Below are 20,323 nucleotides of genomic sequence, written 5' to 3' on the forward strand. Positions count from 1 at the left end.
AATAGAAACCCAAAATGTAAAGTTTGACTAGGACAGCCAACTTGTTTGAGATATTTAAAGCTTTCTGGGGCTCATGGAGGATATGAGCAACCCCCTTTCCTCCAGGCAGAAATTTTATTTTTTAAATGTTTATTTATTTATCTTTATTATTATTTGGCCATGCTGCGAAACATGTGGGATCTTAGTTCTCTGAAAATCTTAGTTCCTCCACCAGGGATGGAAACTTTAGTTTTCTGACCAGGGATTAAACCTGCACCCCTGCAATGGAAGCACAGTCTTAACTGCTGAACTACCTCAGGCAGGAAGTTTAGAATGGATGCTGAAGCAGTGCTTGAGCAGGTAACCCACAGTGTCAGAAGAGGGTTTGATTTCATGATTGTCGCAGTATTAAATGAGATGATACTGGTTTATCAATTAGCATAGTGCCCAAAACCTAGCAAGTGTTTTTTAAAAAGTTTGGGATGATTGATATTATTAATGACATTATAATTTTCTCTACTTTTAGAGCTCTTCCTCTTCCCTACTTTTTGCTTTACAGAGCCACAGGCAGCTTCCCTATCAGCCTCCCGAAACAAGGGGTTATGGGTGGAGCAGAATTTGTGGGTTAGGAAATTTGAAGATAAATCGCTGGCTTTATAGCACAGGGGAAACGCTGCAGGGGCTCTGAGGACGGTCTCTGGCACCAGACAGTGTGGACTTGAACCCCAGATCTTTTATCGACTACTGTGGGGTCTTAGAGGGTTGAACTTTTCTGAACAAAATGGAGATAATCATACTACTATTTTCTAGATTTACTGTGAGGAGTCATGTGTTTCTACGTAAAAGGCATATGTAAGAGTGCTCAGTACATAATAGGCACGTTCAGTGAATGTTCGCTTGGTTAGTGTGGTTAGCATTTACTGCTGTTCATCAGACGTTTCTGGCTGGCTGTCTTCCAAGGGCATGGTAAAGTGTTCCACTTGTGGTTGGGCACAGCCATGACTAGTTCTGGCCAACGAGTCGTGAGTAGAAGCCTTGTGGTGATTCTGAGCCAGAGCAGCTAAACGCTCCGAGTGCATTTCCCTTTGTCAGGAGGGCAGAAATTCAAAGTGGTGGCCGCCCTCTCACCCTGGGTTTCTGAGGGTTGATGGTGAATGCAACCCCTTTGTTGTTTCTGGCCTCTGAGACTTGAGATTGTTACTACAGTGTGATCGAGCCTGTGCTCACAAACACGTGCACGATTATTAATAACCTCGAGGAGGGTATCCTCCCCGGGGCATTTTAGTGACTCTCTGGAAAGGTCTTTAGTAGGAGTTGGAGGTGCTTGCATCGGTAGGATGATCAGTAGAGCCCCTTTCTGCACGTCCGCCTGCACAGGAGTCCCAGCTTCAGTGTTCTGCGTCCCAAGTTCTGTCAGTTCGCTTACCCGAGTTCTCCTTTTCCTGAAGGGAAAGTGATAAAAGTGACTCAAAACACATTAACAGTCTTCATGTACTTGAATCTGTGCCACTAATCGAAGGGTTTAAAAAAGCAGAAATTCCATTTTCTATTTACCATTTCCTGAATGAAACAGAAATAGCATAAGGATTAGGCTTCTTTGGCGAGGATCTAAAGACATGACAGGCAGACATATTTCGATCGTGTTTCCCAAGCATGCTCTCACTGTTAGCGATATCTGGCAGTGGAGCCCACAGCTCGTGAGGGCTGAGTTCCCTTCTGGAGGCATTCACAGCCTGTCACATCGGAACCAACCATTCATCTTTCCTCCCACAGTGCCCATGTTTGCAGCCCCCGGCTCCCACTGTGCTCTGTGTGGTGTGGGAATCCTGCTGTGTTCTGCTCCTCTGATCAATTCCATCAGAAAATTTGGAAGGTGGGGACCTCTCCTGATTATCCCCATGTGGGGTTCCTCACTCTCCTCTCCCACGACAAACAGAATTCCCAACTGAGAAGATGCTCAAGAAATGTTTGCAAGGATAAAACAAACTTTCAACTTAGAGCAGTGGTTTTCCACTTGGGCTGCACCTTAGCTTCATCCAGGGAGCTTTACAAAAAAAAAAAAAAAATCCCGAGTTTGGAACATACCTGCTGCTGCTAAGTCGCTTCAGTCGTGTCCGACTCTGTGTGACCCCATAGATGGCAGCCCACCAGGCTCCGCCGTCAAGAACACTGGAGTGGGCTGCCATTTCCTACTCCAATGCATGAAAGTGAAAAGTGAAAGTGAAGTCGCTCAGTCGTGTCTGACTCTTTGCGACCGCATGGACTGCAGCCTACCAGGTTCCTCCGTCCATGCAATTTTCAGGCAAGAGTACTGGAGTGGGGTGCCATTGCCTTCTCCGGATCATACCTGAGAGCAATTAAATCAGAACTTCTGAGGGCGGGCTTCAGGTGGAGTATATTTAAATGCTCCCAGGTGATTACTGCAGCCAAGGTGCAGGACCACTGAACAACAGAGGCTGCCTGACCATGTCAGCGGTGTTCAAGTAAAATAATAAATTTAATGTGCTGTTATTCTGAGGCTTCCCAGGTGACACTAGTGGTAAAGAACCCACCTGCCAACGCAGGAGATGCAAGAGATGCAGGTTCGATCCCTAGGTTGGAAGATCCCCTGGAGGACAGCGCCGTTTCCCACTCCAGCATTCTTGCTGGAGAATCCTACGGACAGAGGAGCTGGTCAGGCTGTAGTCCATAGGGCCGCAGAGTCGGACACGACTGAAGCGACTTAGCACGCATGCATGGTGTTATTCTCGTGTAATGTCTAGCTTTATACTTGTTCAATGCCTCACAGTTTTCAAGGTGCAGTGAGTGTTTAAGCATTGAATAAGGATTTTATGATCTAGTGGGGGGAGGAGGATACAGATATGTAGCAAATTCTTCCAGGAAGTTAGAGAGGCGGAGAGAGAGGAAGGGAGTGGGAGACAAGAGAATGACAATGTGTGTGTGTGTGTGTGCGCCCTTGGGAGGGGAGAAAGTGCTGAGCACATCATTTACCAGCTTAAAGGAAGCCTGCGGTGGCGGAAGGAAACAGCATCCCGCTGGGACTTGGGAAAGCTTCTACGGGCCGGTCTCTGGAAGAGGAACACCACTTCCTCAGTTATACTGGGGGACAGCATCGTTGTTGGTCGGCTCACAAAGATATCCTGTGGCTGTAGTAAGGAGAACTAACTCCCTGTGGAGGGGACTCCTTCCTAGGACCCTGACTGGGGCTCTGGGCTCTTGATTGCTGTTACTGGCTCCCTGGGAGTTGACGGTTGTCCCGGTATTAGGAGGTCCACGGTCCTTACCTTGGGAACAAGGCCCTCCCTAACGGAGCCCGGTATACCAGTCGCTCCAGCTTCCTCTTCGGCCTCCGCTTTTAGCTCCAGGAAGACCACAGCGTTTGCAGCTGTGCGATGCCTCGGGGTCTGTGGGTATCCGCTCCTTTCTCCTGCCGAATTCCTCATTCCTCCAGCTTCAGCTGAGGCTCTCCGCATCCCGGGATCCCTTCACCCGGCCAGGGCCGGGGGAGTGATCTTGTGCGGCCCTCCCACAGTCTTCTTCTGGAAGGTGGGACACTCGCTCCACTCCGGTGGCCGGTCCGTCCTCCAGATAGGGGAGGGTACCGATGCACAGGCCCGCCCGGCCTCCAGGGGGCAGTCCGGAGACCTGAGTGAGTGAGTGAACGACTGAATGCCCAGGTGGCTGAGTGAGCGGGTGAGCGAGTCGGTGAACGAACGAGCGGATGGACCAGCGGGCGGACGAACGAGGAAGTGAGCGAGCGAGCGCACCAGAGGGTGAGAGTGAGAATAAATGGATGAATGAGTGAGTGGGGGCCTGAGAGAGGGCAGGTGGGGACTGACCGGGCGGGCGAGGGAGCGGCCAGAGAACCTGCAGCGGGGGAGCGGCGGACGCCGGACGCTGAGCTCGCGCCTGGACCGCGCCACCTGCCCTCCGCGTGGCAGCTGAGCCTGGGCTGGGCGGGAAGAGGCGGGGGAGTGGGCGGGGCGACGCCGGGAGTGGGCGGGACAGGACCGGCGCGTGGGCGGGGCGATGCCGAGGGTGGGCGGGGCAGACCCGGGGCGTGGGCGGGGCGAGCCCGGGCCCAGGCCCGGCGGGCGCAGAGGAAGTCACGTGGCGAGCGCTCACATGACCGGCGGCGCGATGGACCCGCTGCCCACCGCGCCCGGAGCTGCAGTTGCTGAGGCGGAGGCGGACGAGGAGGCGGACCTGCCAGCGGCAGGTATGGCAGGCATCCCCCCAGGCCCCGCGTGGCTCCGGCCGGCGCCCCCTGAGGCCCTGCGGCCTTCGGTTCTCTTCCTGGCCCCGGACTCCCCGCGCTTGCTGGGTCCTCCCCTCTCACCGCCCCTCCCGGTCCACGCCCAGGAGGGCGCGTGGCTCCGCGGCTCAGAACCCCAGCACCTGTCCGGGTTTGCGCCTTTCCGCGCGTTTCTGCCTGCGTCTCCCCGGGACTGTCCGGGTCCCTCGGGGCCGCAGGACCCACCCGCCCCGCGCTTCCTGCGTGCCCACCTGCCCGCCGCGTGTCCCTGGACTTGCCGGGCCTTGGCACGTACTGTGGCGGCCCAGGACTTGGGCGTTTCTTCTGCCAGCCCGCCGTGTTTCTCCGTAAGTGCTTTTCTTAGTGCATGAGGCTTGGCTTTTCTAGGATGGCCCCGTTTAGAGGGTACCCCTCTAGTCTTCCAGCGGGACAGTACACGTGGGTGTGAGTTACTGTGGCTTCGTGGTGGCGGCGGCGGCACGAAGTTGGAAACTCCGTTTGGAGAGCCTGGCAAGGTGTCCCTGAGGAGGTCATGCTCAAAGTGAGTCCTGGAGGGCTGGGGAGACGGTTGATTCATTAGGGAGAAAAGGAGGTAGGAGTGGAGTGAAGCTGCTGGGTGCTGGGGTGGGGGTGGACAGTGCTCTGGATTGGCCCCAGTGTTTTGAAGACCCTGGGTGAGTCTGCCTTTAGACACTGGACCCGCCGCTCCCCGCCCTTGGTCTCTATGTTTTCTTTCGCTTGTATCTTTGTAAGGGGTAGCATGTGACGGCTCGTGCTCACGGTTAGAACACTGTGTTCAGGAGGTCACACGTTTGAGCCCAGCGTGGGCCAGTCCAGCCTGCCTCTATCAGGTGCCCACACTGGACTCCTTATCTAGGTCACATTTGGAAATGTGAGGCAGTGTTTGAGCAGGATCGCTGCTTCCCCTGGGGATTGTAAAGCAGTTGAGAGCTGCTGGATGTGGTGGTCGTTCTGGGCTCTCTCTGCACGTCAAGGGCAGCCTGAATGTTTCCTGCAGGACTCACTCACTGGCTGCCATTACGGTGTCAGCCACCCCTGCTCTCTGAGACTTGCAGCTGGCCTTGTTAGGGGCCGAGGTGATTTTGTTAACATTAGGCATCCAGTTGAAGGAGGTGGCGTGGTAGAGGAAAAACACAACAACAGCGAAAAAAGCAGTTTTTTTTTTTTTTTTTAAACTGGGAAAGCAAAAACCCAGAGATAAGTGGCCTACCCACAGTGGACAATGTTAAAAGAGTATGTTGTGGTGGGGATGGTGGTTAGATGGGCTGCAATCAGAAAATACGTTTTTGAGAGTGAATTTTATCCAGACGTGATATATGTGCCTCATGCTTGAGCAGAGGTTTGTTTTGACTGTTGAAGAAGTTGTGGCTTATGGATATACAGCGAATTTCATTTTCTCTGGTGTTCTGTCCACACAGCCGTAGCTCACTATTAGTATTACCGGTGGGGACCGTGGGGGTCTAGGTCTTTGTAATGCCTTTGGGATTGTCAGAAAAAATGATGTTCACTGTGGTTTTCAGCCTTAATGTTTAAAAACAATATTTTTTTAGGTTAATTTTATTTTGGCTGCCCTGGGTCTTTGTTGCTGTGAGAGGGCTCTCTAGTTGCATGGAGCAGGGGCTGCTCTTGCTGTGTGTGGGCCTCTCATTGCGGTGGCTTGTCTTGCAGCGGAGCACAGGCTCAGAGTGAGTGGGCTGCAGCCGTTGCAGCAGGAGGCTCAGGAGTTGTTGCGCACGGACTTCATTTTCTCCGCAGCCTGTGGAATCCTCGCAGACCAGGGATCCAGCCTATGTTCCCTGCATTGGCAGGCAGATTCTTTTCCACTGTACCATCAGGGGAGTCCCAAGAATCATATTATATTCTAATCCCTGGAAGCTTAAGCTGTGAGTGATAACTCTCTTCCTAAAAATTTAACTTTCAATTTTGCAATACATAGACAACTACATTTCCCTTCCAAAAAAAAAACAACAGGCAAACACAACTGAGAACACTACAGAAAGGCACTCACCCCCTCTCACCAGTTTGGGGTGGATCCTCTCACCCCGTTTTTGTGTTTATACTCGTGTGCTCAGACAGCATACACCTCCTTGTGCCTCTGTGCCTGTTTTTCCCTAGCGTCGTGTATTGGTTTTCTGCTGCTGCTGAAACAAAAATGACCACACAAAGTGGCTTAACCAGCAGAAATTTATCATTTTACAGTTCAGAAGGTCTGTAGTCCAGAACAGGTTTCCCTGAGCTGAAATCTAGCTGTGGGCAGATCTGCGTTCCATCCAGAGGCCCTGGGGGGGAAGCCGTTTCTTGGTTTTTCCTGGCTCCCAGATGCCTTCCACATTCCTTGACTGATAACCCCGTTGCTCCAGATGCCCCAGGCCACGCCTTTCTTGCCCTGTCCTGTCTCCAACTCTTTCTTCTGTCCACTTCTGCTTTTAAGGACCCCTCCGATTACATTGGGCCCACCTGGTAATCTGATAGGATTCTCCCAATTTTAATGTCAGCTTATTAGCAACCTGAATTTTTTCTGCAGCTTGAGTTCTCCTTTACTGTGTAATCTTGCAGACTTCTGTTTTCTGGGATTAGGGTGTGGGCCTTTAGAGGTCATTAGTCTGCCATAATGGCTGCCCAAGGTGGCTCATCTGTAAGGAACCCACTTGCCAGTGCAGGAGATGCAGACGACTTGGGCTTGATCCCCAGGTTGGGAAGATCCCCTGGAGGAGGAAATGGCAGCCCACTCCACAGTATTGTTGCCTGGGAAATCCCCTGGACAGAGGAACCTGGTGGGCTGTAGTCCATAGGCTTGCAAGAGTCAGACAGGACCGAGCACCCAGCCACATTCTGCCTTAAATACCCTAAGGAGTGGACTTGCTGGGTCACCGCATTCACATGCTTTTTAAAAAGAATTTATCTTCGGCTGTGCTGGGTCTTTCTTGCTGCCTGGGCTTTTCTCCAGTCGCAGCTGGCGAGGGCTTACTCTCTAGTTGTGGTGTGCGGGTTCGCACTGTGGCGGGTTCTCTTTTTGCGGAGCACAGGCCCTCTGGCGCAGAGGTCAGGAGTTGTGGGTCCTGGGCTCTAGAGCACGGGCTCAATATCGTGACTCCGGGCTTAGTTGCTCCTCGGCATGTGGGGTCTTCCTGGATCAGGGATCAATCCCGGGTCACCTGCATTGGCAGGCGGATTCTTTACCACTGAGCCAGCAGGGAAGCCCAGTTGCACGTTTTTTGTTTTCACAAATGCTGACAAATTATCCTCTCTGATGGCTGTGACCAGTTTGTACCTATAACAGCAACGCATCTTTTCCCGTCACCTCACCACCACTAAATGCCATGTTTTAAAAAAGATTCCTTCAGCGTTAGAGAAATTAAGAACATGTTTTATTTTTGTTTTAATTTCTGTTTCTTCAGTTATTGGTGAGGTTTAGTTTCTTGTGATGCTTTGATCTTGTATGACCTTCCTGAGCTGACTGTTCCTATCTTTGGCCCATTTTCTTACAGGATTTTTTTTTTTTTTTTGCTTTGTAGCAGTTCTTTTTGTATTTTGGACTTAGACCTGTTGTGGATTTCATATTAAAATCATAACCGTCAAAATATCTGATTGACTGGAACACTTTTTTCTGGTTGCAGCATGAGAGTTTATTTCAGGGTCAGTTCAGAGGTTATAAAGCTCAGTGAGGAGGCCCTGGAGCGCCTGAGAATGAGTGTGATAGGTGCTTGCTTGTCTAATCTGATTTTGGGAATTGCATCATACTGGATAAGGATACAGGTTACCACTGGGTCCCAGCCCTGCTTTCCTACAACCCTGCAGACCTAAACTTAGTCTTTCCTTCCTTCTTTCCTTCTTCCCTGCGCCTCAAAGCTCCTGGGATCTTAGTTTCCTGACTAGGGATTGAACTCTAAACCTTGACAGTGAAAGCACCATGTCCTAAGTGATCGGTTTCAGTTCTGCTGTAGCCCCTCGCTGAACGTACGCCGTACCTGCTGTTCGGTTAGGACGCTCTGAGCTGTTTGTCTTACCAAGCCTCGGGGGCGGGGGCGGGGGCCTCCGGGCTTTCTGTGGGCTCAGACCTGAACTCTGCTCCTCCTCCGAGCGGCCCCACCGCCCGCGCACCTGTGTGGTCTGCACGCCCCCCGTGCTCCCGCCACCACCCCGCTGCCGCTGCTCTGCCTGGACACATTGTCAGGCAGTTCACTGACCTGTTGCTTGAGATGTATGCATTTGACAGGTTAAATTATACCTTAAAGTATCACCTGCTTTGGGCCAAAAAAATACCTTCCCGTCCATCTCTTTCCCTCTATCACATACATTTCTGTTGTCAGCTCCTGAGGGGCAGAAACCATTATTTTTCTTACTATCTCAGCATCTGCTAATGGAGACAGGGCTCTGCTAGAATAGAATCACATGTGGTTTTTTTTTTTTTGGTGGCATGCAGGATCTTAGTTCCCCAACCAGCGATGGAACTTGGGCAGAGTCCTGACACACTGCACTGCCAGGAAATTCCCTAGAATTACGTTTTTATCCCAAGTGTTTCTTAGGAAAGTATCACATTTTAGTTTGGTAACAGGGGTAGCTGTGTGAGTATTATTTAAATTGGTGTTAATGCTCTTTGAACTCTGTCTCTCTGTCTCTCTCTCTCACACACACACACAATTTGCAAGGTAAAATGTGTCCATCTGAGGAAAGAGGAACTGAATCTCTCCTACGTAGGGCAGATTTTGCCAGAATTTGTGGTTAGCAAGAAAGTGATGTGTTCTGGTAGGGGAATTCTGTTTTGGTTTATTTTTTTCCTTCCCAAGAAAAATGCACCAGAAAAAGAGATGTTTGGCCTGCAGCGTGCAGGCTGATGGGAGAGGCTGGAGTGGTGAGATGCTGGAGAGATGGGAGTGGCCTCCCCGGGGCCTGCAATTCGTGTTGAGACGAGCTGCCCCGGTGATTAGAACCCAGGCCCAGTGAGCAGGCTGGCTGCCTGGACCCTCGGGGATTCAAAGAGTGCACCCCCTGACCATGTTACCTTCTGAAGAACGGGAGTGTTTTATCCTTTGAATGTGTTCGTTGTAGAATAGGTAAGAAATCATAACCAGACTCGAGGGAGAGATAGATTCTTGGGGAAAAGTGTCAGCAGGAGATCCAGCCAGTCCATCCTAAAGGAGATCAGGCCTGAATGTTCATTGGAAGGACTGATGCTGAAGCTGAATCTCCAGTACTTTGGCCACCTGATGCGAAGAGCTGACTCACTGGAAAAGACCCTGATGCTGGGAAAGATTGAAGGCGGGAGGAGAAGGGGGCGACACAGGATGAGATGGTTGGATGGCATCACTGACTCGATGGACATTTGACTAAACTCTGGAAGTTGGTGATGGACTGGGAGGCCTGGCATGCTGCAGTCCATGGGGTCGCAAGAGTTGGACACGACTGAGTGACTGACCACCACCAGGGATCAGTGTTAAAACCTCGTGTGCACGGGGTGGGCGTGCTCCGTGAGTGGAACTCCAGGAAAAGCTGAGGCCCTGCTTGGCGCTGTTCACGGCTGGCCTGGTTGGGGGAGGACACTCGTGCCCTTGGGGTGTGGGCATGGGTGTGTTCAGGGTCCGTCAGCTCTCTTACCCACTTTGAAGTATGCGTACTAAGCACGGGTGAGGTGAAGACTGATGACTGATGAGTTCCAGGGCAGTTGCTGTAAGGTCTGGAGGCAACTCTGGAAGTATCGAGACACGCCTTTCCGAGACTCTCTAACCTGCTTTGTGCTAGTGACCTTCTTGCCTACGAGTCTTATGAATGAGTCGTAACCGGACCAGTAAGATTTCACGTGGTGTGTGATTCGGCACTCCGAGGAGAAGGTTGCACAAGTAAGATAACCACAAATACGAACGTCTTATGAAAGAGAAGTCCCCCGTGAGCCCGTAACCGCTGATTTTAGCCCGCTTCCTGCCCCGTGCGTGTGTTGGACATAGTTAACCTCGGGGTGTATTTACATCTTGTCTGCTCGGTTCCCTTAACGTTATTCTGTGCTGCTAAGGAGTTTGCATGCTTTTCTATTTGAGGTCTGCATGGTAGTGAATCATGTGTGCTTGTAGAGTACGAAGGTGGGAAAATGTGATCCTTCGCCTGGAGTCAACGTTAAAAATTGTCCTGATGGTTGCACTTGGTAAACAAGGCCTCTCTCCTGCTAAACTAGCTCCCCAGCCTAGAGGTGATGGCTGCTGTCAGCTCTGTGTGTGGACCACGGTTTAGTCAGCTCGCTGTTAGACTTTGGAGCTGGGGAGATGTCCTCAGACGGCCTTGGTCGTGCCCTGCTTAGTGACGGTCTGCGAATGTGAGTCCTGAGTCTGTGTGCCCTCTCCTGGGGGTGTTTGAGAGAAGCCAGAGAAAAGACCCCGTGTGACCCCTGTTCATCTGAGGTGCACAGCATGCAGTTAGACTCTGCAGTGTGGGGGCGCTTACGCGGGCGGTGAGGCGGCGGGTGAGGAGCGAGGCAGAGACCGTGAGCGTGGGGCTGTGCTCGCCTCCGGTCGGAGGAGGGAGCGCCTGTGAGGGCGCAGGGCGGGGGCTTCCAGGACCCCAGTGCTGTTGGCCTTTTAATCTTTGTGTTTATTGATTTGACTGCAGCGGGTCTTAGTTGTGGCATGTGAACTCTTTCATTGTGGCCTCTGGGGTCCAGTTCCCTGACCAGGGATGGAACGGGGCACCCCTGCGTTGGGAGTGCAGAGTCTTAGCCGCTGGGCCACCAGGGAAGTCCCCCCAATTCTCTTTTCTGTTTTTGATGTGGATAGGTCAAACCACGTGTGTTGATACATAAAACTCTCCATAGACATTTTACACGCCTGTGTGTCTGTGTCTGTTTCCCAGAAGAAAAGCGTCAGGGAAATCCCAGCGTGTCCCAGATTCTGTGACATTAAGTGGATTTGCTAATAACACAGCTTGACAGGCAGAGGTGGGCACTGGGGATCTTGTTTGAAAATGGGTTCATAGGAGTTTTGGCCTCTCAGCTTCCACTCTCTAGTTAATGTTGCAGATGTATTTATAACGAAAAGCATGTTTTGTTGTGTCAACACCCACCCCCAAAGGAGAACCGTGCAGCTCATCAGTAGGAGATTCCTGGCTCCGCTGTTTCCGATGTCTGTGTCTGGTTATACTGGTGCTGGCCCAGCCTGCTGGCGAGCCCAGTGTCCCCGTGGCCCCTGGGACCAGCAGAAGGGGCCCCAGGGCCTCCGGCATCGTGTGTTGGGAGGAGGGACGTCTGGGGATGTCACCTCTGTTGGAAGTGCAGAGGCCCTGTGCTGGGACGGAGGCAGGCGATCCTCCTGACTGCACAGCTCATTATCTGCAGGACCGTAATTTCACCTCCCAGCTCCCGAGAAGTTCCAGTCCAGGCGGCGGGGTGGATGGGGCTTCTGGGAACTGACCACTCACGGGTGGGGTTTTACACCGAAGGGAGGTTTCAAATTGCGTTGTCAGCTCTTCAGGGCCCAAGGCCAGTCTGCTCGTGTCCTTATCTCGGGGTGGCTTCTGCCCCCCGTGTGTCCTCATGGGAGGGACAGTGGAGTCGGGGTCTCGTGAAGTCTCTGCAAGAGGTTCAAGTTTCCCCGTGCGCTGTGGGGGTTCTGTCCCCTGAGCGGGGCTCTGCTGGGGGAGATCGTGTCCCGCCCGCCACCTCCCTGGCGGGGGGCTTGGCAGGGGCGTGGTGCAGGGTGGTGCTGTGTGTTCGCAGTGGTGACCAGAACCTTCCTTGTGCCTGACGCGTGAGCCAGCTTAATCCTGCAGTAATGCTGTGTGGTGAGGGGCCCCGCCCGCCCCACCTTACAGATGGGGAAACCGAGGCACCCAGAGACCGAGACTCGCCCGCACCTGCTGCTGGTGGCCGAGCTGGAGTCGCCCGGCTCCGGTGACGCGTCGGGCCCGACCTCCTCATGCCGCCGGCCCCTTTAGGAGCCTGTCTGGAGAATCAGCTTCTGACTGAGTAAGCAGCTGCTCCCAGACACAGACCCTTCGTCCTCAGAGGGTTTTTCTGAGGGGAAGGAGGTTCCAGGATCCCGTTCTTGTGGAGGCCACCCGAGACCCTCGTGAGGGGTGCCATCTTCTCTGTCCAGAAAGGGGGCGTCTGCCCAGAGGGTGTGTTCCCCGAGCGCAGGAGGGGCGCGAGGGCCCTGGCCCTGCCCCTGCCCCCCGAGAAGCCCGCGATCAGCCTTGGGGGGGCGTCGCAGGGGGCTCGCTTCCCTCGGCAGTGGGTGTGGAAACTCAGGAGTAGCAGGCCCCGGCCCGCGTGCGTGGCTCAGGTCCGCTGTGTCCTCCAGTTCTGGGGCTCGGGGTGGGCGGGACTAGACGGGCGCTCAGCCTTCCCTGCCTGGAGACCTGGCTCTCCACCTTCCGTGCAGACTTAGCTGTGGGCGAGAACTGACTCAATACTTTCCTTTCTGTGACATTTTTCACAGTTCCTAGTTCGCCCCTGCCAGTTTCCGAGGCGTTCCGTGTTCTGGTTGATTAACTGCGTTCCTAGTCGTCTACCGTAAGGCAGCCGGCAGGCAGGGGCCCTGTCTCACTCCCTGTGATCAATAAATACCTGTTTAAGTGAGTTTACTTGTATGTCACTTGGCTTCTAATATTGGGTGATTGCTTGGGATTTTATTAGAGGGACTGAGTTAGGCTGCAAACGCAGGTTCTCTGTGTCGCCTCCGCTGGAACCCAGAGACGGAGCCTGCCAGGTATTTTGGAATATGTTCACTTTCCCGTCCAGAGATCCTAGAAAACCTGAGTCACTTTTAGACGAAACCATCCAGGCCTGGGAGGAGGGTTTTTTTTTAAAAGAACAAAACCAAAACCAGATTGAATTGAACAGAGATGAGTATTCTTTTTGGAACTTTGAACTTCTGCTTTGTCAGTAATTCCAAGATTTCCCGAGTTAGCTAAAATAGTTTTGTTTTTTTTTAAACTCTGGAAAAAGTCCCTGGGCCTCCCCACATGAAAGCATTCCAGAAGTGAGAGACCCAAGGAGACTTTGATGAACAGACTCCACGAGCCCTTCCCGAAGCAGGTTAGTCAGGTTCCTGAAGATGCAGGGGTCCCCGCGGGCGGGCGGTTCCTCTTGCTGGGAGTTGGGGCAGGGGAGACCATCAGACAGGTGGCTCCTTTCGGGACTCCTTCCCTTTTGTGATGTCCTAAGGAAACAAACGGCGATTCTCCCCCTCTGTGTGGTTTGGTCCCTCGCGTCTCCCGCAGGGAGGAACCGACACTCGCAGCCAGGGAGGCCCCGTTGGCGCGAGCGTCAGTCGTTCATGCGCCCGGGCTGGAGGGCCGGGCTGTCTGTGCTCTGGGGGTTCCTGTGGGGTTTAGGGAGTCACGTCACCATGGGACCCAGCGCTGGAGTGACCGGCATGCCCTGGCCAGCAGCTGGTTTCAGTCTGCGGTTCTGTCTGGGCACATGTCCTGTAAAAACCGGGCATGGTGCTATATGCTTTCACATGTAAGCGTGTTTTTAAAGTTCTTGCCGTCAACCAGTAATGTGCCTGGTGTCCCCGTTTCGGAGAGGAGGAGACAGTGCGGAGAGTTGAGCTGCTCGCTCACAGCCACAGGGGAGCCAGGCGTTTGCACGGAGGCGCCCTGACCTCTGGCCCAGGAGTGTGGCGTGGCCCTGGTCCCCTGCGTGTTGTGGGCATCGCATGAGGCCCTGTGAGTCCCCTCACCTGGCGTGGGCTCTGGCTCACCCTGACGTCCGGCCAGCCTTGCTGCTGGGGGGCCTCCAGCTTTCGCGTCTGTAAGATGAGGTCAGAGTATCTACTGGGAGCGTCTGCAGGGTTAAGGAGACGTTACGTAAGCATCCAGAAGGTTCAGACTCTGGTCATGCCTCTTCAGTGGTGGTCGACCCTGCACACAGCTGTCCGAGTGACCGCCTTCATCCCGCTTTTAGGTCCGTGGCGGGAGGAGGGAGGGGGAGACGCTTTATTAAGGGGTTTCTCCGTGCTCAGCGGCTGCGTCTGCTCCGACTGCCCTGCAGCTTCACAGCCACGCGGACGCAGGGAGGTCCCCGGGGCCCTGAGCGTGGCCACGGGGCATTTCTGGGGCTGGGGCGGCCTCCTCAGCTCAGCTTCTCTCACTTGTGCCTGGAACCCACCGGAGGGTTTTGCAGGTGGTTGGTTTTTTCCTTCTTAGCAGACACCTTCTCTCCGAGTGCGAGCCATCTATATCCCAGGCTCTGTCCTGGGCTAGGAGGATACTTAGTCTGTGTTCATAAGAGCTGCAGAGGAGAGAAGGAATTCCTCAGGCGTTTGTAAAGGCTTTGTTGAGGTGTAATTCACATACCACGTAATTCACCCACGTCAAGCGTGCAGTTCAGTGGTTTTTAGTGTACCCTGAGCGTGATGCAGCCTTCATCACCATGGTTGATTCTAGAACATTCTCATCATCCGGTACCCGTCAGTAGTCACCCCCCTTTTCCTCCAGACCCCTCGTCCCCCAGACTAACAACCACTAGTCTTTCTGTCTCTGTAGACTTGTGTCTCCTTGAAATTTCATACAAATAGAACCGTGTGCTAGAACATCGTAGGCCTTAGTGCGACTCCTTTTACTCAGCAGTGTTTTCAGAGTTCGTCTGTGTTGTGGCTTGAATCAGTATTTCTTTGGATGGCTGACTAATACTCCATCGTATGGATAATTCACGTCTTACTGATTTGTGCGTCAGTCCACGGACGTCTGGGCTGTTCCCGTGTCTTCGCTGCTGTGACTAGTGCTGACGCCAGCGTCCCTGCGCCCGTCTCGGGGTAGACCTGGTGTTGCACTTCTCGTGGGCATCCACCTAGGAGTGGAGTCATCGGCTCACAGCCCGTGTTTGACCTTCTGAGGTTGGCTGCCAGGCTCTCTCACCACCAAGTGTGTGGGTTCCAGGCTCTCCACGACCTTGCCAGCGCTTGTCACTGCTTGCCTTTCTGACTGCAGCCACCCCGGTGGGTTGGGTCTCGAGGGCTTGAACCTCTTTTCACGTGCCTGTTGGCCTTCTGTACGTGTCCTTTGGTGAAACGTCTATTCAGATCACTTGCCAACCTTTAAAATTAATTTGTCTTTTTTAAAAGCTTGAGTTATCAGTCTTCTTTATGTATTTCAGGCGCAAGTCCCTTATTGGATGCATAGTTTTGTCGATATTCCATAGATCGTCTTTTCACTTTCTTGATGATTTTTTATAGCACAGTAGGTTTTTGGTTTTCGTTTTTGTTGTTGTTCTTCTGTGCTGTGTGGCTTGTTGGATCTTAGTTCCCCAACCAGAGATCGAACCTGGCCCTGGCAGAGAAAGTGCTGCTTCCTTACCACTGGACCACCGGAAAATTCCCAGCAGTTTCTGATTTTGATGAAGTCCAGTTGGTCTCTTTTCTTCTGCTGGTGCTTCTGGGGTCATATCTAGGAAGGCTTTGTGTGATCTAAGGTCACAGGGATTTGCTCCTATGCTTTCTGCTGAGAGTTTTATAGTTTTAGCTCTGATGTTTGGGGCCGTGATCCATCTTGGATGAGTTGTTTGGTGTGGGGACGGCGCCTGCTGGTGTTCTTTGGGAACCTGGCTGTCCGTCGTCATGCAGAGCTCCTGGGGTGCACGTGGTCTGTGCCCCTCCTGTGCTGGGCAGGATCAGGGAGTGAGAGCTCCCTGAGGGGTTTGCGTGGTGTGTGTGGGAAGCCTGTGAACCAGATGGGTTAGGAGGAGCTCGGCCAGGAGGCTCAGGCCAGCCCGAGAGCTCGAAGACCAGACACTCCAGCAGGTGCTCGGGGCGCATCCCTGGGGAAGCTCGTCTGCGTCGAGCTCCTGAGGCTGGAGGGGACTCAATTCGGAAATTCCCAGCTAGTAAGTACAGAGGGCTTGGAGGGACCTTGAGAGGTTGTTTGTTATAAACAAACATGTGAAGCAAAATATACGCACACCTAGTGGTTTCCCAGGTGGCTCAGGAGGTAAGGAATCCGCGTGCAAAGCGACGGAGCCCTGGAGAAGGAAGTGAAGCCCACTCCAGTGTTCCTGCCTGGGCAATCCCAGGGATGGAGGGGCTCGGCCGGCTGCTGTCCCTGGGGTCAGAAAGAGTCGGACACGACCGAGTGGCTGAGCTTGCACACACTAAAGCACTTAAACCTTTGCAGGAAGGTGGAAAACATCCTTTTCTTGCAGTGGAGATTGGTTATCCACAAGGCCAATGCAGCTTTATAGAATCAGGGTTTTTGTCTTATATTCTTTGGGGCAGAAAAACAGATACAGACGCAGGTTGGCAGAGAGGCCGTGGTGGGGTGCAGATCCGCCAGGGTGAGGATGCCGCTGCTCAGGGCTCTCTCTGGCTGCGCGGTGACAGCCGCCCTGTGTGAACAGCTCTTCCTCTCGCTGCAGCTCACCCAGGCAGGGTTCCTGCCGCCAGGGAGGCCTGAGTGCAGTGTGGGGGCGGGGCGGGGGGTCGTCCCACTTGTCCCAAGACACAGCAGGCCTTGACTGCTTTGCGCGGCCTTGCTCCTGGGAGTTGGATTCCCGCTTTGCGCTGACAGATGCTTCCTGGGCCGTTCCTCTCTGCTGGACCCCGTTCTTCGTCAGCGGGCTGCCAGCTGGGAGCGGAGTAAACACAGAGCCTGCGCTCGTGGGCTCTGATCTCGTTGTAGAGGTGGATGGTATTTGGTGGACGAGGTGAGTGGGATGCCGGTGGGCGCTCTGGCTGGGGACGGTTAGGGTGCAGCTTGCTGTCACTGGGGAAGCATCATTGGGAGCGACGTGGGACCGAGTTTCCAAGGAGGTGGTCTGGTGGGTTTCTGGGGAAGGGGACCCTGGTCAAAGAGGCAGCAGGCGTGAGCTGCGTTCAGGGGCGGCGCGGGAAGCCAGTGTGGCTGGAGAGGCGGCCTGGGAGGGCAGGAGCCTTTCCCGGTTGAAAAAGGTGAACGTTCGGGGCGGGCGGTGCTGGAGGTGAGGAAACTTCCCGCTAAGAGCTGTTCTGCTGATGGGTTGTCATTCTGATCCCCACTTAGGAAGCTTTAGTTCTTTCTTCTTTTTGTAAAAATCATTTCCTTTATGGCTGTGCGGGGTCTGCGTTGCCGTGCGGACTTTTCTCTGGTTGCAGCGAGCGGGGCCTCCTCTGCGTGGGGTGCTTGGGCTCCTCGTGGTGGCGGCTCCTCTAGCGGGCAGCTCGAGCTCTCGGGCACACGGGCGCGGTAGTTGGGAATACTGCGCTCTCGACACGGGTGCGGTAGTCGTGGCCCACGGGCTTAGTGAGATCCTCCCGGATCAGGGGTCAAACCCTGTCCCCTGCATGGGCAGGCGGGTTCTTAACCCCTGAGCCACCAGGAAAGCCCTCTTTCTTTTTTTCTCTTAAGCTGCTAGGAAACACACACAGATGGCTCAGATGACTGTGGTGTCTGTCCTGGGGGGGGGTGTCTGAAGAGGAGTGTTAGCGATGTAGAGTGGTTCATGTGGGCGGATAAAAGCCATTCGGGGAAGTGTCTGTTAGCAGGAAAAAGTGTAGAATTCTCTGGGAACTGATTGTAACAGAGAGAATAAAAGACAGAGCAAAGTACTCTGTGCTCGGCAGTGTTCTTCATGCTGCTTTTAACGGCAGAAAGCAGTGAGCAGGAGCATGGCTAAGTGACTTTTAGTTCTGTCCCTAAGTCGTTATGCAATGTCTGCAGGCAGCAGTCTTAATAACTTCAGAGAGCACAGAACGTACGAGGACGAAAAGAGATAAAACGGCAGGTGGACTGTGGACGGTGTTAAAGAGTCAGGGGCCTTCTGGAAGGGTGGGTTCAGCCGCTCGGGAGGTAGTGAGTATGGGCCAGCGCCTGAGCCGGCTGGGACCCCCGGTGCAGCTGGGAGTGTCAGTTGGCTCAGCCACTGGGAGAACGGGGGTTATTTGCTGAGCGGCGCACACGGAGCCCCAGGATGCAGTGATTTCACTCTTGGGAATGGACTGAGCAGGAACGCACACATGTGCCGCCGACACGAGGGTGCTGGCCTGTCCTCGGCAGCGGCGTGTGGAACCGCCCAGGTGCCCGGTGGGCGCAGAGTGAGCGTGGCTCTGGCCGACCCGCAGCCCCGAGTGTGGTGTAAGCCTGGCGGAGCTGGCTGGAGGCTTTAGCGTTCTCTGCCCGGGGGAGAAGCCGCGTGAGGGGTGTCTCTCCGGGTGCTGCTGCGCTGTGGAAGCTCCCTGCAGTGAACGGTGTGAGATGTTCTCTTTTCTGTCAGCACGCCCTGTTTCAGCTGAAAAGGTTTTCACAGCCATCGGGAAAAGAAACTGGCTGTGTGTTTATTCTCCGTAATGAAGCACAGGATGTACAGATACTTTCCGGACACTTACATAGAGAAAGTGCACAAACCTCGCCCATCCACTCTGGGATGGCGGTGACTTTGGAATAGGAAACAGGGTTGGGAGGATGGTGTGTCCATCTGTAACGTTTTATTTAAATTTCTTTTCAGCAAAGAATATGGCACCGTGTCCTCTTGAGTGAAATCTCGGTGGATACACGGGTTCTGATATTTTCTATATTTTCAAGTTTGTTTGAAGTATTTCTTCACAACAAAAACATGTCCATTTAAAAGTTACATAACATTCCCCGGATGGCTCAAGGGGTGAAGAATTTGTGTGTAATGCATGCAGGAGACACCTGAGACCTGGGTTTGATCCCTGGGCAGGGAAGATCCCCTGGAGGAGGGCAAGGCAGCCCACTCCAGGTTCTTTCCTGGAGAGTCCCATGGACAGAGGAGCCTGGTGGGCTGCAGTCTTTGGGGTCGCAAAGTCGGACACGGCTGAGCACGGGCATTGCAACAACAGGGCGCCGTGGAAGTGAACCTGTTCGTGGTGATGATGTGAGTGGCTACGGGTTAGGAAGGCTTTTGCTTTTACAGAGAAGGTGAAAGAGAAATGTGGTCATGGAGACTTGGAAACATACTTGAAAATTGTGTCATATTACAACTCTGCACATGTGGAGAACAATGCACAGTGACTGGATATTCATAGATTGTTGGGTTGGAGGGTTTTCTTTATGTTGATATATTGTGATGTTAATAAAATAAGTTACTGAAAGAAAAGTGAACCTTAAATTTAATGAAATTGAGGCCATGCACAGTTTCTTGGAGCTCCTGAGTTACGGATAATGAAGAGCCGAGTGGTGACATCGCTTTTTGAGGCGAGCTGACCACAGACAGGGCGGGGGCGGGGGGCTCTGTTTCCTGGCATTGGTGGGGGGGTGCATTCCTGACGTTCCCTGGCCACAGAGCTGCTGAATTCTCATTTCTGAGGCCATGGCCGTGATAAGGATGAGGAGACTTCTGCTTCCATTTCCTGAGAACAGTTTGTTAATTTCAGAACGGAATAGCTCAGCGTTCCCAAAGGTTGAAGCAGTTTCATGAGTCTGAGAAGGAACATTTAGGTTGAACACGGAAGGTGTCTGCTGACCCCATTTCATGCCATTTTGGTGGAAATGTTGTTGTCTGGAATGTCCTTCATTCCGTACCTGGTGACTCGCTGAGGCGAGGTGAGCATCTGATTGTTTTAGATGAGGGGTCTGGACCCCAGGCCCCGTGACCGCAGTTCTCCCACAGTGGCCCTGTGACCAGCAGCGTCACCTCGGAAATCGTTAGAAACTCAGATCCTCAGGCCCCACCCTAGACTCTCGGGGGGCGGGCAGCAGTCTGCGTGTTTTCATGTGTGAAATATGCGTAACATGCAGTTTTAGCCATTGCTAGGTGTGCCTTCCGTGGCGGTGAGCACGTCTGTTCTGCTGTGTCTGTGGGTACTGTCCAAGTCTACAGGTTCATCCCACATAACTGAAACTGCCCGCCGAGCACTCACTCCCGTCCTCTTCTCCCCCAGCCCCCGGTCACACCCCCACTTTTACTTTCTTTTTCTGTGACTTCGCTCTGGGAACCTCGTGAGGGTGGAATCACACACCACTTGTCTTTGTGTCTGGCTCATCTCACTGAGCGTGACATCCTCCAGGTTCCTCCGTGATGTAGCAGGTTCAGTAGTTGGTTACTTCTTAAGGCTGAGCACTGTTCCATTGTGTGGACAGGTTGCACTTGGCTGATCCATCATCCGTCAGTGGTCACTTGGGTGCTAAGTCACTTCAGTTGGGTCTGACTCT

General features: G+C 53.4%; 1 protein-coding gene and 1 long non-coding RNA gene across 7 annotated transcripts in view; one reads left to right on the forward strand and one right to left on the reverse strand.

The window, feature by feature from the left end:
* Positions 1-776: 776 nt before the first annotated feature.
* On the reverse strand, positions 777-3,875 carry LOC110136765 (uncharacterized). The gene is made up of 2 exons (XR_002313721.2): positions 3,264-3,875; positions 777-1,421 (listed from the first exon to the last, which is right to left on the reverse strand). It is a non-coding gene; the product is annotated as an uncharacterized lncRNA (long non-coding RNA).
* A 214-nt stretch (positions 3,876-4,089) lies between these two features.
* The window catches only part of SNX8 (sorting nexin 8), a 40,319-nt gene continuing 24,085 nt past the window's right edge, over positions 4,090-20,323 (forward strand). For 3 of the 6 annotated variants that reach the window (XM_020892413.2, XM_070460548.1, XM_070460547.1), the window contains exon 1: positions 13,227-13,274. In XM_020892413.2, coding sequence (XP_020748072.2) covers positions 13,242-13,274 — 33 coding nt within the window. In that variant the 5' untranslated portion in view covers positions 13,227-13,241. Of the gene's footprint in view, positions 4,199-13,226; positions 13,275-16,846; positions 16,881-20,323 lie in introns of those variants that run through there. The other 3 variants (XM_020892391.2, XM_070460549.1, XM_070460550.1) reach the window with 2 other exon arrangements.

The sequence above is a fragment of the Odocoileus virginianus genome, chromosome 33 (assembly GCF_023699985.2).
Source record: "Odocoileus virginianus isolate 20LAN1187 ecotype Illinois chromosome 33, Ovbor_1.2, whole genome shotgun sequence".
NCBI classification, from domain to species: domain Eukaryota; kingdom Metazoa; phylum Chordata; class Mammalia; order Artiodactyla; family Cervidae; genus Odocoileus; species Odocoileus virginianus.